Source organism: Simochromis diagramma, unplaced genomic scaffold, assembly GCF_900408965.1.
Source record: "Simochromis diagramma unplaced genomic scaffold, fSimDia1.1 OVJJ01000159.1, whole genome shotgun sequence".
Taxonomy (NCBI): Eukaryota; Metazoa; Chordata; class Actinopteri; order Cichliformes; family Cichlidae; genus Simochromis; species Simochromis diagramma.
In genome coordinates this window covers 4,531,663-4,544,545 of record NW_024387197.1, presented here as the reverse complement: position 1 = coordinate 4,544,545, position 12,883 = coordinate 4,531,663, and the positions used below count along the sequence as shown (strand labels likewise).

The following is a 12,883-nucleotide window of genomic DNA, read 5'->3' as shown; positions in this document are numbered from 1 at the left end:
GGCATAATGGTGTCGGGGATAAAGAAAATGTCCTCAACTTTAAGCCAGCGTGTATGGCTGCATCTGCAAGGTGCTGCGATAGAGGTTTTCTGTAACAGCAGTGTATATAAGGGGGTGGGAAGGGGACTTGTGAAGTATGTTGGCCCAACAACAAACATCTCATTGACAGAGGAGTCAGCAGCATAGCAGCAGTTTTTTTTCTTTATTTTTGCATCCATACATTCATATGAATCGCGGCACTCATGTCTGCCCACTCTCAGTTTGCATTATTCAATCACTGGCCGAGAACCATCGCCCTGAAAAGCAGCATCAGCATTGGCTCAGTGACTCAGTTTGTGTGTGTGCTGCTTTTGTACAAATGGCCTATGAATGCTTTTCAGGCACCAGGAAATGTGGCAGTGGTGATATGATACCTATGGATGAGCTGGGCCCAGGTAAGAGCCAGACTGCACGATAGTCCTTAGCCAAGGGAGAGCTAGTTCTCCTGTGATCTCACTCCAGAGTCCAATCCTCTGATTTGACGTCAAAGATATTTTTTTAATCTGAAAATTCGCCCACTAAATCCTCTCAACTTTGTAAGATTGCTTTGGACCGAGCTTCAGACATGATGCTTTTTGATGCTGTATGCACGACCCCTCTCTTGACAAGATGTTTGTACAAAGCTGGGCCTGTATCACAAGCTCAACACCAAAGGATTTGGGTTGTTCTCTTACTACTTAATGAATATACTTTTAGAATATCACAGGATAGATTCTCCACCGTGCTTCCTTTAAAGAGCAGGTTTTAAAGATGTAATTTGCAACTTTGACTATTTTGTAGCTCTCTCCTGTATTCATTTGTGATCGCTGATGGTCAGAGAATAAGATTAATTTTTACAAATAGGAGGGTTGCATTAGGACGGGCATCCGGCATAAAGTCTGTGCCATATCAAATATGCTCATCTATCCACTGTGGGGGACCCCTTGGGAAATAAGAGAGCAACTGAAAGTACCTTTGACTCCGTGTTATTGAATGCTGGTGTTCCTTATAAGGCAACTCACAAACCGACAGAGGAGTTGTGCAGATATTTAAATCAGGACTACATATTCTCTTACCTCAAAGTAGAATTTGAGACTTATTTATGATGGTTTCTGTGCTGACTTTTAATCAGGAGGAGTGCTTCTCCTGATTGAAGAAGGTAGAACTCAGAACCCTCGGCACATCAGGGTGACACCCCCCGAAAAATCTAAATAAATTACACAAAACATTTTTAATCAATAAATTAAAAAAAAAAATGATGGTATTTAAAACTCAAATGCACATTTTTACCTCATGACAAGCATTTACTGAACTGATGGGTGATGGGTTATGATGACTGTACAGTAAACACTGAAACCCACAGAAAGTTTGAACTTTGAACTTTTTCTTCTCCTAATTGAAGAGAATGCAAGTTTAAGGCATTTCCACACTGGCCTCCCTTTTGAGACCCCAAGGCCATGCCATCTTTTATGTACAGCCTTTAGTCCAAAGAAGATAAAAGTGTTAATCTGCTGATTATTTTTGTTAGTGTACTTATTATATTGCATGTAGTAGATTTAGTTAGATGGTTTATGTGACTAAGCGAAATGCATGACACTTTAAAAACAGCATTACCCCTAGAAGTGACATCCTCTACTCTGAGACTTGATAAATAAAATGCCCCAGGCTACAGAATGCATAAAACACATTTAAAGGCCTGTTCTAAGGACACGCTTAATATCTCACTTGCTTGATGTGTTTTGTTTGAGACGCACTGAAGGTAAGTAACACGAGTACTGGCAGGTTTATAGGAGCAGAAACTGCTTTCACACGTGCACTGCAGCTCTGACCTTTTCTAGGACTTTCCCAGCAGAGGTGCACGTGAGAATGCAAATGTCTGACAGAGTCACATCAGGCATTAGCTAGCTCCCTAGCACTAGTCTGTGTGATGTCGGGTTGCAGTCGTGTGCACATCGTGCTGTTAATATTCCAGTGCATTCACCTCCAGCAGGTGGGCGTCATGTGTCCTGTCTTCTACACGTTGCTCCAGCACCTCCCTCACCTAAATCACATGGAGTGCTTTCTTTTAAGCGTGTCTTACACGTGAGAAAGGACTACTGTAGAATTTAAATTATCTAAAGTTCATGTGTGAAAGAGGCTTGAGAATTTGGAGGCACGTGTAGTCTCCTCTTCTTTCCTGGCACTCAGAAAAGCTGCCTCTTCACACAGTTTAAAATACATTTCTAAACTATTTGTCTCAGTTCAATGATAATCAGGGAAACAGAGGAATTATCTGACAATTGTTCTCTGACCTCATTAGATGGTTACTCTACCATTGACCAGAGGGACAAAGACTGCAAATACAAGACCGGCGACGGTTCGGTGGACCTGACAGAACGGGAACCGTTAAAGGTATGGACAGAGCTCTTCTGATCTCCTGGGGGAACAGGGAATAGACAACGAGATAATGATGCCTCATTGAAATATCATCACGTCCTCTTCGTCTCTCTCTCTCTTTTTGTTTTCAATGGTGGTCCTCATTAGAGGCTGTTAATCCTATCGATTCTTTAAAGAGGCTGGAAGTCGACGTTCTCTGCTAATAGTGCCACCGCAGCTGAGCGCTGTGGACAGCCTCAGATCTGTGAGCTAGCAGTTAATTGAGTGTAAGCATTTGGAGTCTGTAAAGTAATTAATCTGAGACTGATTAAAAGAACCGCCAACAAGTGCTCCTTGTGGAGACAACCCTTGCCTTGGCGATGAACAGACCGCCGTGTTATCGAATGGTCGTCTGCTGATTATACACACACATCACACAACAGCGTGTTAAGCTGATCGGCAATCCAGCCTCAAAGCAGAGTCACGGGCTAGTGGCCTCAGAGGATGGCATTTAGGCATCAGATGATTTTCAAGTACTTTACGCTGTTTATTTTTCATCTTCGTTAACACAATATGGACGGGATTAGCCCTCGAGGCTCAAAAAGGAATGATTCAGCTTAGATGTTTGATGTATTTTCACGTATTTGTTTCTCCAAAAGTAGCACGTGATTATATTTTGGTGTTAAAGTGATTTTAGATTTACCTTTCAGATTAAAATATGTAGTTTTGTTGTTTTTATCTAAAGTCCAACTAGAATATTAGCTTGATATTTGCATGAAGTGGGTAACAGTATCATAGTTTAAGGTGCATAAAATTACAATGTAGCTACTTTTACTTCATGTGTACTTAGCTGCTCCTCATTTTCTCTTTGCTGTTTAAAATTGTAGATGTTCACATTCAGCATAGCCAAACATTCAGATAATGAGCGCAGCGTACGTGTAAGTAATCCCCGTGAGCCAAAGTTTCTGGCTTCATTTCAGACAGCTTCTTCTACTCTTTGCTCTCTATAATGTCACAGAGAGATGATGTCCTTCTGACGGTCATCTCAACACATCGCTCAGGATGTGAGCACAGAAGCAACGCCGCCTACAGTTTGTTTGCAACAGGCTGCTAATAAAAAAAGAGGTTAAAGGGCACCTAGGTCCATTGTGAGATCATAAACTATATTTTCACAGTACTGGTATTTTAAGCAGTACTACAAACATGGCCTCAGACTTGGTGACCTGCCTGTTATGCCAGTACCAAACACCCGCCTGTTAGCATTAGCTATCATAAACTACCTGTAAGCTATTGTAAGGCAAGTTTGTTGGATTGAGCATGGGCGCATGTTCTTTCTTACAGAGTAAACTTTATTTTTTTTATTATTATTCTTTTCTTTGTTATTTATTTGTTATATAGGTTTAAAGTTGGGCCTTGCATTCTGTGTTATCTTATCTGAGGACTAAAATGTTTCTTAAAATGTATGTTCGTATTCAGGACGTCACTGTAATGGGGAAAAGCAATGTTTCTCTGCTCTCTGTGGCTGAAGTTTTCAAATTATCCCACCTCCTATTCTCGGATGTGTTCAGTGTAGCACGTATAATCACACACGTATAATCACTATGTCAAGTTGTCTGAAAGTTTCCTGTCAGTTTTAAGTTATTTTGTGGGCTCTTAGATCGATATTTGGTCACTTAATATATTGGCCAATATTTACAGACACACAAAATGTAAACAAATTTCTCTAACATTTATTGTGTAGTTGTTTTGGAGTTCTTAAGAGAATGACAATCTAGTGTAAAAATAATCTTGTTTTGGGCGTTCCAGCAGGAAATTTGTGCTGGACTCCAGGCTCTATCATCACCTCTGATTTGAACAGATTTTCCCTACACTGACATTATTTAAATGAGTTAAAACCAAAGTTTTAAGAATATAGGTGTCAAGTCCTGACTAACGACACCATTATTGCTAGTAGTGGTGGACATACCGTGGGCAAATAATAGGACCGATCACAGTTTGGGTTTCAGGCTTTTCAGCTGAGTGAACGAAGTAAAGCCAAACTTCTCATTCATTCAGAAGGCAGAATAACAACAATAAGTGTAGCAGCTTCTGAAGTATATTTCAGTGACAACTATATTTAGGCTAACTAGAGCTAAAGATATAGTGTCACATCTTAAAAGCACAAACACTTTATTCAGCTCAGAAGGCAGCGGTAATCACAGCAAACAGTTGTTTGTCTTCAGAGTGTACAGGCCTGCTAGCATCGCTCCAAAGCTGTCTTTTAAGTCTGCTGCCTGTACTTCCCAGAGGTGTTCAGCCCGCTTTGAATGCAACTTGGCTACCAAAACGCGCTCTCTTCCCTCTTTCTTTTGCATGTTCTGGTTCGCTGTTTTGTAATCAACCCGAGTTCTTTCCAAGCTTTCCTTAAGGCAGGGAACTAACACCGGCTTCTCTGATCTTGGATGCATGTGTATTTAAGCAGGAGTGTACATGTGAAATGTATTGACCTCTTTTTATGTTTGACTGTGTTTTGTTTTTTAACCCGTGCTCCTTTGGCTACAGAATGACACAAATAGGAAACACTATATCAGGAGTAACAGGCCTGCAGTCAGTCTGGTGGACGCTTGTGATGTTAAGCCCCAGCCTGTTGACTCCTGGGTCTAAATGCATGCATGGTAGGTCTGAAAAATTGAAATCGCAAACAGGAGAAACTCCTCGCACCTTTCATGTTGCATCCTTTTCATCCTCCGCCTGCTCCTCATTTCTGCCTGTTTTCCTCTCGCCCTCACACTTTGTCATGTAGACTTGCTGTCACCCTGCACCCAGATCAGTCAGGTGGAGAAATCACCTCTTTCTTTGCATAGAAATTACATTGTAAACAACTTTTGAGGATTTGTTTTGCGTAGAATTTGAAAGTGCAAGAAAACAAATGGTTAATATTTAAACCTCCCCCAAAAAACTTCTACTCTCTGTATCACATAAAAAGAAGGGTGGTGCTGGTCCTCTGTTCACAATTCAGCACCACCCGTCTCATTCAAATGTAGACCTATCCTCACTCATTGCTTCCCCCTGACAGTCTTTGCTGAAATTGGCAGCAAATGATGAAGGGGAATCATTCTTCTGCACTCTTGAGAGATCCTCCAGGGACTCTGTTTTGCCTTAATGAAAAGCAGCACGGAAAAAGAAAAAGATACACACACACACACACACATACTATATCTGCAGTTGTCGTACACGACATATCTCGGGTCAAAGCGAGACGATTTCAGATAAAGAACTCATGCAAGTTGATAAGCTGATGGCAGAAATCAGTGTGTATAATATGCAGGAACGCATACAAGTTTGCACTCCCATATATTGTGTTTGGAGAGGAGACACGATTCTGAGTGCATATATTTTAAGATCTGAAGTAGATGATTTGAAAGTTTTGTATTTAAATTTCTGGTATGAGTGATTTCAAATAGGCTTATGTAACTTAGATTATCATATTGTGTGTAAGTTACAGAAAGAAACTTTTCTGTGGTTGAGAGAGAATCAAACACATCTCTACTACTGTTTGTTTAAATGCTGTTTTTCACCATTAGAAGAATCAGAAAGGGTTTTATTGCCAAATGTTGAGCAGGTTTACAACATTAGGAAATTGCTGCGGTGATTAGAGATAAACGTTTATTAGAAGCCTCTCTAAACAGTCATGTACCGTACATTAGTAGCATCCTTAAACATGGATGCTTGGTTAGGACCTGTAGGTGTCACACTGTAACACAACCGATACCCAGTTTTTGTTTTCTTTGTTTTTTTGTCAGTGTGCTGCCAAAAGTGCTCTGCTGGTGTCGTCACCGTCACGGAACGCAAAACTGAAATCCAACAACCGGAAAGGCTCAGACAAAATAACACTTTCACAAAAAACTGTCCCAGACACCACTTAAAGTCTTCTGCTTAGAGTTTGTGTGATCGTACCAGCTGCCACCCAGCCTGTCTCCTAAAGCAGATGTTACTTGGTTGTTTGTTTTCCTTGTAAAGCAAAATAGAGGACAAAAATGTCAGGAAATGACACTCTAGGCATACCCAGTTCATTAAATGTGCTGGGTAGAAGAAGCGGTTCCTCATCCAAGAAATCGTATGAAACAACTTGGGTGTGTTTTGTGTGCATTTACTAGTTACAGTACATTAGCAGCAGTTTTCTTTAGAGTGTGATTGACCATTTAAGCTGATCTGGGTGAGCTTCAGTAACTGCCTCACTGCTGTCGTCCTCTCCTCTGCCAGAATCCTCATGTCAGACCTCACTGCCTTTTTCGTTGACAGCATTTTATCTCAGTCATGTTCATCACTGGCCATTCAGTTCTTTCATCTCCATCCAACGTACTGTCGTAGGAAATACTTCAAAGGCTAGATCTTAGATAGAATGGTATGGTTTTTGGTATTTGTTGTAATTTCCAGCTACAGGTAATGATAAGGATGAATCATCAGGTGAGTCGTCTTCACTTCATTTAGCGCACGCAGGATTTCACACAGCACATTAAGCATCTGTTTTGCTGTCTCTCGCCTCCATTCTCCATCTGGATTGACATGATTGACGCTTTAAGAGTGACACAATTTTTCAAGTGCTGTGATAATGCCATATGATTGCTGACAAGAAAGAGATTCAAATTAGCATTCACAACTTTTAATAGTAACATGCTGTTTCAATGCTGAGAAAATCTGTTTTGGTGTGATATTTTTAAGGAAATGGCTGGTGATATTTTTTTGTCTTGTTGTCCCACTGATGTCCCTGCACAGTGCACTAGCAGCTGAGATAGATGCATGCACACATTTGCTATTTACTGCTATGTGTTATATAAGACACATCCATCCAGGGACAGTGACAGAAGACAATGTCATGTCCTCTAAATACTTAAATACTAAATACTAGGATATAAAAGTATGCCACAGGATTAGGGATGCACCTGGTGACTAATTTCTTAGTCGACTAACCTTAGAAAATTAGACAGCCCAACTAGTCTAAAACTAAGAAACACTCAAATATTAACTTAAATTTGAGAAACGTTTAATGGAAAATGTCAAAAACTAATAACAAAGCCATTCTACAATAATGAATCATGCTGCTTAACTGTGCAGCACCTCGCATCCTGCATTATCAATATTACACGTTATTCTCTAGACAGACAGTGAAGAAGAAAAAAACACTTAAACCGATGTTAAATATGGTGTGAAAGGAGTAGCAACTCTACTCTAAGGGAGAGCCCATCCATCTTTTGGAGAAAGCGATCAATAGTATTAACAAAGAGATGAGGCCTGGATTAACAGATTTATCGTGTTTCTCTACAGCATTGTGCCATCTGCTGGCAGATGGCTGCTTAACATTTGGTACACAATAATTTACGGCATTGGCCTCAATTAAAAATTTTAACAATTACATTAAATTACTAGTAAGTCTGGTACAGACTAGTGACAACAGCGACAATTCACGAACTCGCACAAAATCTGTCTAGCAGCTGGATTGTGCCTGGAGCATATGGAGTTCAGTAGCTTCCACTTATGAGTGGAAACTATTTTGTAAGAGCAGAAATACTAAACCAAAAAGCTAGAAAACCAAAAAATTGAGCAGGGAATTATTTTAAATGGAAAAAAAGACAACATTTTAGTTTTTGTCTTTTAATGGGCTCTACAGACAAGAGTGCGAATATGAAATGTTGCCAGCCATGTCCTTTAAATAATTTAAAATTGAAGTATTCAGATTTTTATCACTGATAATGGTTTTTTTTTGGAGGGGGGGGGGCATTTTGTACTGAAGCTCATCATTTACTGTTGCTTTAAACTGATTGTCTCTCTTGTCCATGTGCTTCAGGCTTAAAATAGCAACTGTGTGACGCTAGAAGAGGATCTCCCATATCACCACTGCCATTTCACATGGAACTCATCTTTGGAGTTGGACTTTGTACAGAAAAAGGGGATTTCACAAAAAAAATAACGATCACAACGGCAACTACCCAGCAGCAGCCAGCATTCAGTCATGCTTTTCAGAGAAAATTTAAAAAAGAAAAAGAGACTACTCCTACTACTTTGTCATATCAACATTCCCACTGGACATCATGTGAATTTTACAGTTCTGACTCTTGTTGAGCGCAACCAGTGACAAAAAAGACCGAGACCGATGCCGGCGGAACGATGGATATGTGATGGGGAAAGTGAAGTAAGCAAAGAAAGGAGAAATGGGATGTGTGTTGGAGAGAAACCTGATGGAGGAATAAAATGTTCTTTTATTTTAGCCTGCATCAAATTTTGTAGGTTGTGGAGAGTATCAGAGTCTGGTATTTTGATGTGATGGGTTGGAACAGATGTGTTTGAAGGTCACCGAATGTTCATTTGATGGGATGGAAAAGGAAAGAAAGCGAGCCTAAGAAGAACTGTAGCATAGTGGCAAAACGTGTACTCCCAGCAGGACCCACCATGAACTTAAAATCCATTTGGGTTCACTGTGTTTTTTGAAGAAAAAAAAGTTACATAAAGTTATTTCAAAGCCTTGCTTTGATATCAAATGTGTCAAACTGGTGATTGATGTCCATTTTTATAAAGTCTGAGGAGTCTGCAAGTTCTAGTCTGGAGGAAGGCAAGTGACATAGTGAGTACACGGGATGATGTTTCTGTTTGCACTGCATCACAAAAGTAAGAGAAAATGGAAACAAAAGCAACAAAGACTTCCTGTTTAACTGTGGTCGACACAAATGAGCCAGGCGGCGTGTCGACTTTTCTTCACAGAGCCGTGATTACGTGTGTAACCACCAGGTTTGCGTAGTGATGCAGTTTCATGGTTTCCCAGCTGGTTGCTGTATGTCAATGATGTGTATTAAAGAGGATATAAGAGTTTTTGTTTATAAATGATTTGTGCTTTTGAAAAGACAGGCATAAGTTCTTTTTTGTTGGAAAGATGGATCCAAAAAGGATTTGGTTTTTTTTGTTGTTGTTGGGTTTTATATAAATGTATATTAGGCTCAAAAGGAACAAAAAAAAAAAGAAAAGAAAAAGAAAAATGACGGAGAAAATGACATTTACTGACTTCTTAGTTGTATATTAATATCACATTGTTTGGAAAGCACATCTCATTTGATAGAAGTTCATCATGTATGTAAGCAAGAAATAACCACGTAACTTAAATGTGTGTCAGTTATCGTTACACAGCCGATCACCTATTTATATTTTGTGTTTAAAAAAAAAAATGTTACAGGAAAAACAAAATTTATCTGCAGTTTTCTTTATGAAGGCGATGCATCTGTGTTTGACTTCATCTCTCTGGAGGGGTCAGAGGTCACACAGCTTGATAAGAGGTGGCAGTGTTAATGAAAGTCGCGTTTCTTTCCCCAAGCAAGTACCATCGACTCTCCGACACCAGTACATCTTAAAGAGAAATATTCAGTCGTGAGCATGAAGAAAAATCTGTACAGATGTTTATATTCTATTCTTTCCAAGTGCCAGGTTTTGTTTTGTTTTTTTAATTTTGTCGTCTTTTTATTTGTGTGTGACGTCATTCGGATATTAACTAAGTCCTTCGTGTGCAGGAAGAGTGTGCAGGTGGATGATTAGGTGGGGTTAGAGGCAAAACAACAACAAAAGAAGGTTGCATCCCTCTGTACAAATTCAAACATCAAGTTTGACCATATAGTATATATTTTTACAGCGTTACAGGGTGGGCAGCTGAGATGCAAGAAAAGGGCCGTGGAAGAGAATCCAATCTGAGGTTGTTTCACTCGTGCGTCATCAAGGCGAATGGCATGTGCCTGCGTTCAAGTCTGACTTTTCTTTGTGACGTATGTGACTCTATGAAGCTTGCATATTTTACACAGTGTTTATAAAGATGTACGTTGTGGTAAAAATCAATGAACTACAAAACAAACAACTTATTGTATAAATTTTATTTTCACAAGTTAAAAAAGAAAACGCGATAATACCCAGCATCCCTTTCGTGTGTGTGTGTCCTCAGACGTGTGTGCTGTCATTAGACCCACATGACTGTCTGTTCCTAACTGCACTACGCAGTACCACAACCAAAGGATCTGGAGTTGTATTTACACACATTTAAAAAAACAAAAAAACAGGGGGTTTAGGTTTTGTGGATGTGCTGCCCTTATGTACATTTACAAAATAAACATGGACACACACACACACACACATTAAATCAAACAGGCCTACCTGTGTAGATATATCTGAATCAAGACCGTCAAAATAAAGTAACTGTACTACTCAGTAGCAGATGTGTTTGTACCTATCATGTGCCTTAACCTTTTCCATGGTAGATAAAGATAAGTGTTTTATATAAACTCTATTCCTCCCCTTCAGCTGTCATCTCTCCATTCCCTATGTTCACCTTCTCCTCCCCCCCCGTCAGCCCCTCTTCTCATTTTTCCCTCGACTCCACCCATCACTTCATGGATCCTGCATCATCACCACCACCACACCCAGCCCGACCCTCACCCACTCCCAGCCCCTGAGTAGTTTAGACTGTTGGTGGCTTTCTGCCCTCTATTACATTGTATTATAAACTTTTAAAAAGATAGACTCGTTGGAAGAATTGGTTTGATTTCCTAGAGGAGTACAGTTGTTAATGCTTTCGTAGCGAGCAGAGGCGATGCCACAGTGACAGAATGTATGTTAATTTTACTAATACCCAGAGGCAATTATTACGCTTGTTAAACATAACGGAAAAATACTGGTTTGTAGAATATAAATTTGGTGTGTTTTCAATAAATCATGCCTGGAAAGAACTCTTTGCTCTGCTCCGAGTCTTGTTTTATATGTGTGATGAATCCACCCAGGTTATTCACTCACATCGGAGTTTCATTTAATGCTCACAGGGAACGTTTTACTGTGGAACTACCTTTCAACCAAAGAAATATTTTCAATGAAAATTACTGAGTGGATTATTGATACCAAGTGGGAGAGCAAAATTCCGAAATGTATTTCATCATGGTATTGAAATCACCTTCCTGATAAAATGCTTTCTGTTACACCAGGAATGTTCACATTAACTTAAAATTTACTTCAACACAATAATAATTTAAAACATGGGGAGAGTCCGGTGAGTGTACATGAGGAACGTGCTCAGAAATAAGGACTCATCTGACCAACTGTCCAATTCTGATGAACCTGTGTGAACTGTAGCCTCAGTTTCCTGTTCTTAGCTGACTGATGTCTTCTGATTCAAGGTTCTGCACGTCATGGTGTAGAGATGCTCTTCTGCACACATTGGTTGTAACAGAGTTGCTGTTGCTTTCCTGTCAGCTTAAAGCAGTCAGACTACTCTCCTCTGACCTTTATGACTTCTGTCATCAACGATGCATTTTCACCCAGAGAACTGCCGCTCACTGGACATTTTCTGTAAGCTCTGTAAGGCCAATCATCTAAAATGCATTTAGGCCGGACATGTGGAGGCTCAGAAGCAGGGCCATATCCAGAGGTTTTGAAATGGGGTGGACGGACCCGTGGGAAATAAATTAATATCAAAAATAAGAACCAAACAAAAGCAGTTGAACATTGAGTTATAAAGTTATTAATGTGCACAGACTTCCAGCCCCCAGCGGCCCTTTTAACAGTATGGGGCCCCAGTGAAGCACAAGTCAGATAATGGCGCTGTAATAAGACATAGTCTGGTTACAATGGTAAACATATTTACCTGTACGAAGTAGGAAAATAGTGTCTCACACATTGTTCATCCTTTAGGGAATTGTAGGCAGTGGAACAAACCACTGTGAGGTACATGAGGGGGGAATCCCTCTTTTAAACCTTACAAAATTAATGTTTTCCATTTGTAACTGAACCAAGAGCTTAAACTGTTCAAGAGACAAAGATGCTGGTATCTCCCAGTGTTAGTGTTTTAAATCTGTACCCAAAGAAAACAGCAATCTAAGCAAGAGGGTCTTTATTCTGAATGAAATCCAGCTTTCAAGTCAAAGGAGGCTCCATCTCTTTTAAGATATTGTGTGAATTCAGAACAAGAAGGCCATTTTTAAAAATTACGATCTCACTATTTTACTAATTCAGAAAAACAGGACTTTTTTTGGTCAAGTACACATACACATGTTAACCTTTGGCAAAGGAATTTGCGCATATACACCCTTCACACAGGATGTTTTGCAGCTCACTGGGCACACGTGGAACAAATAACATTAACTCATTCAGTCGTCTCAATAAGCTGTGTCACTACACAGGATGCACCACAACCAGGATCCTAGATCTCATAGCCATCATTAGTGTCATTAACCATGCATATGCTTTAATGTGGTGTTAAGACACGCTTTACTGTGAACAGTAATTCACATGACAAGTTACAACAATTGGTAACGGTTTATAAATTAGTGCTCAGAAAAATTATCTGAACACTGTACTTTTGTTTTTAGAGCAGGATGTAGCACCCTTCACTGCAGCATGTAAGACAGAAAATTACAAAATCTGTTCTCTAGACTAACTGGAGTGTTGCATTGTTCACACGGTGGACTCTAATATTTTTTTTTACAGAGGGCTAAGAGTCATTGATTTTTAC

The 12,883-nt window shown here is 39.8% G+C and overlaps 1 protein-coding gene across 5 annotated transcripts in view; it reads left to right on the top strand.

The window, feature by feature from the left end:
- arvcfb (ARVCF delta catenin family member b) overlaps positions 1 to 11,109 on the top strand; it is a 241,307-nt gene extending 230,198 nt beyond the window's left edge. For 2 of the 5 annotated variants that reach the window (XM_040050177.1, XM_040050178.1), the window contains 4 exons: positions 381 to 434; positions 2,318 to 2,409; positions 4,915 to 5,027; positions 8,198 to 11,109. In XM_040050177.1, the coding sequence (XP_039906111.1) occupies positions 381 to 434; positions 2,318 to 2,409; positions 4,915 to 5,016 (248 nt within the window). In that variant the 3' untranslated portion in view covers positions 5,017 to 5,027; positions 8,198 to 11,109. The remainder of the gene's footprint in view (positions 1 to 380; positions 435 to 2,317; positions 2,410 to 4,914; positions 5,028 to 8,197) is intronic. The other 3 variants (XM_040050179.1, XM_040050180.1, XM_040050181.1) reach the window with 3 other exon arrangements.
- Positions 11,110 to 12,883: the final 1,774 nt, after the last annotated feature.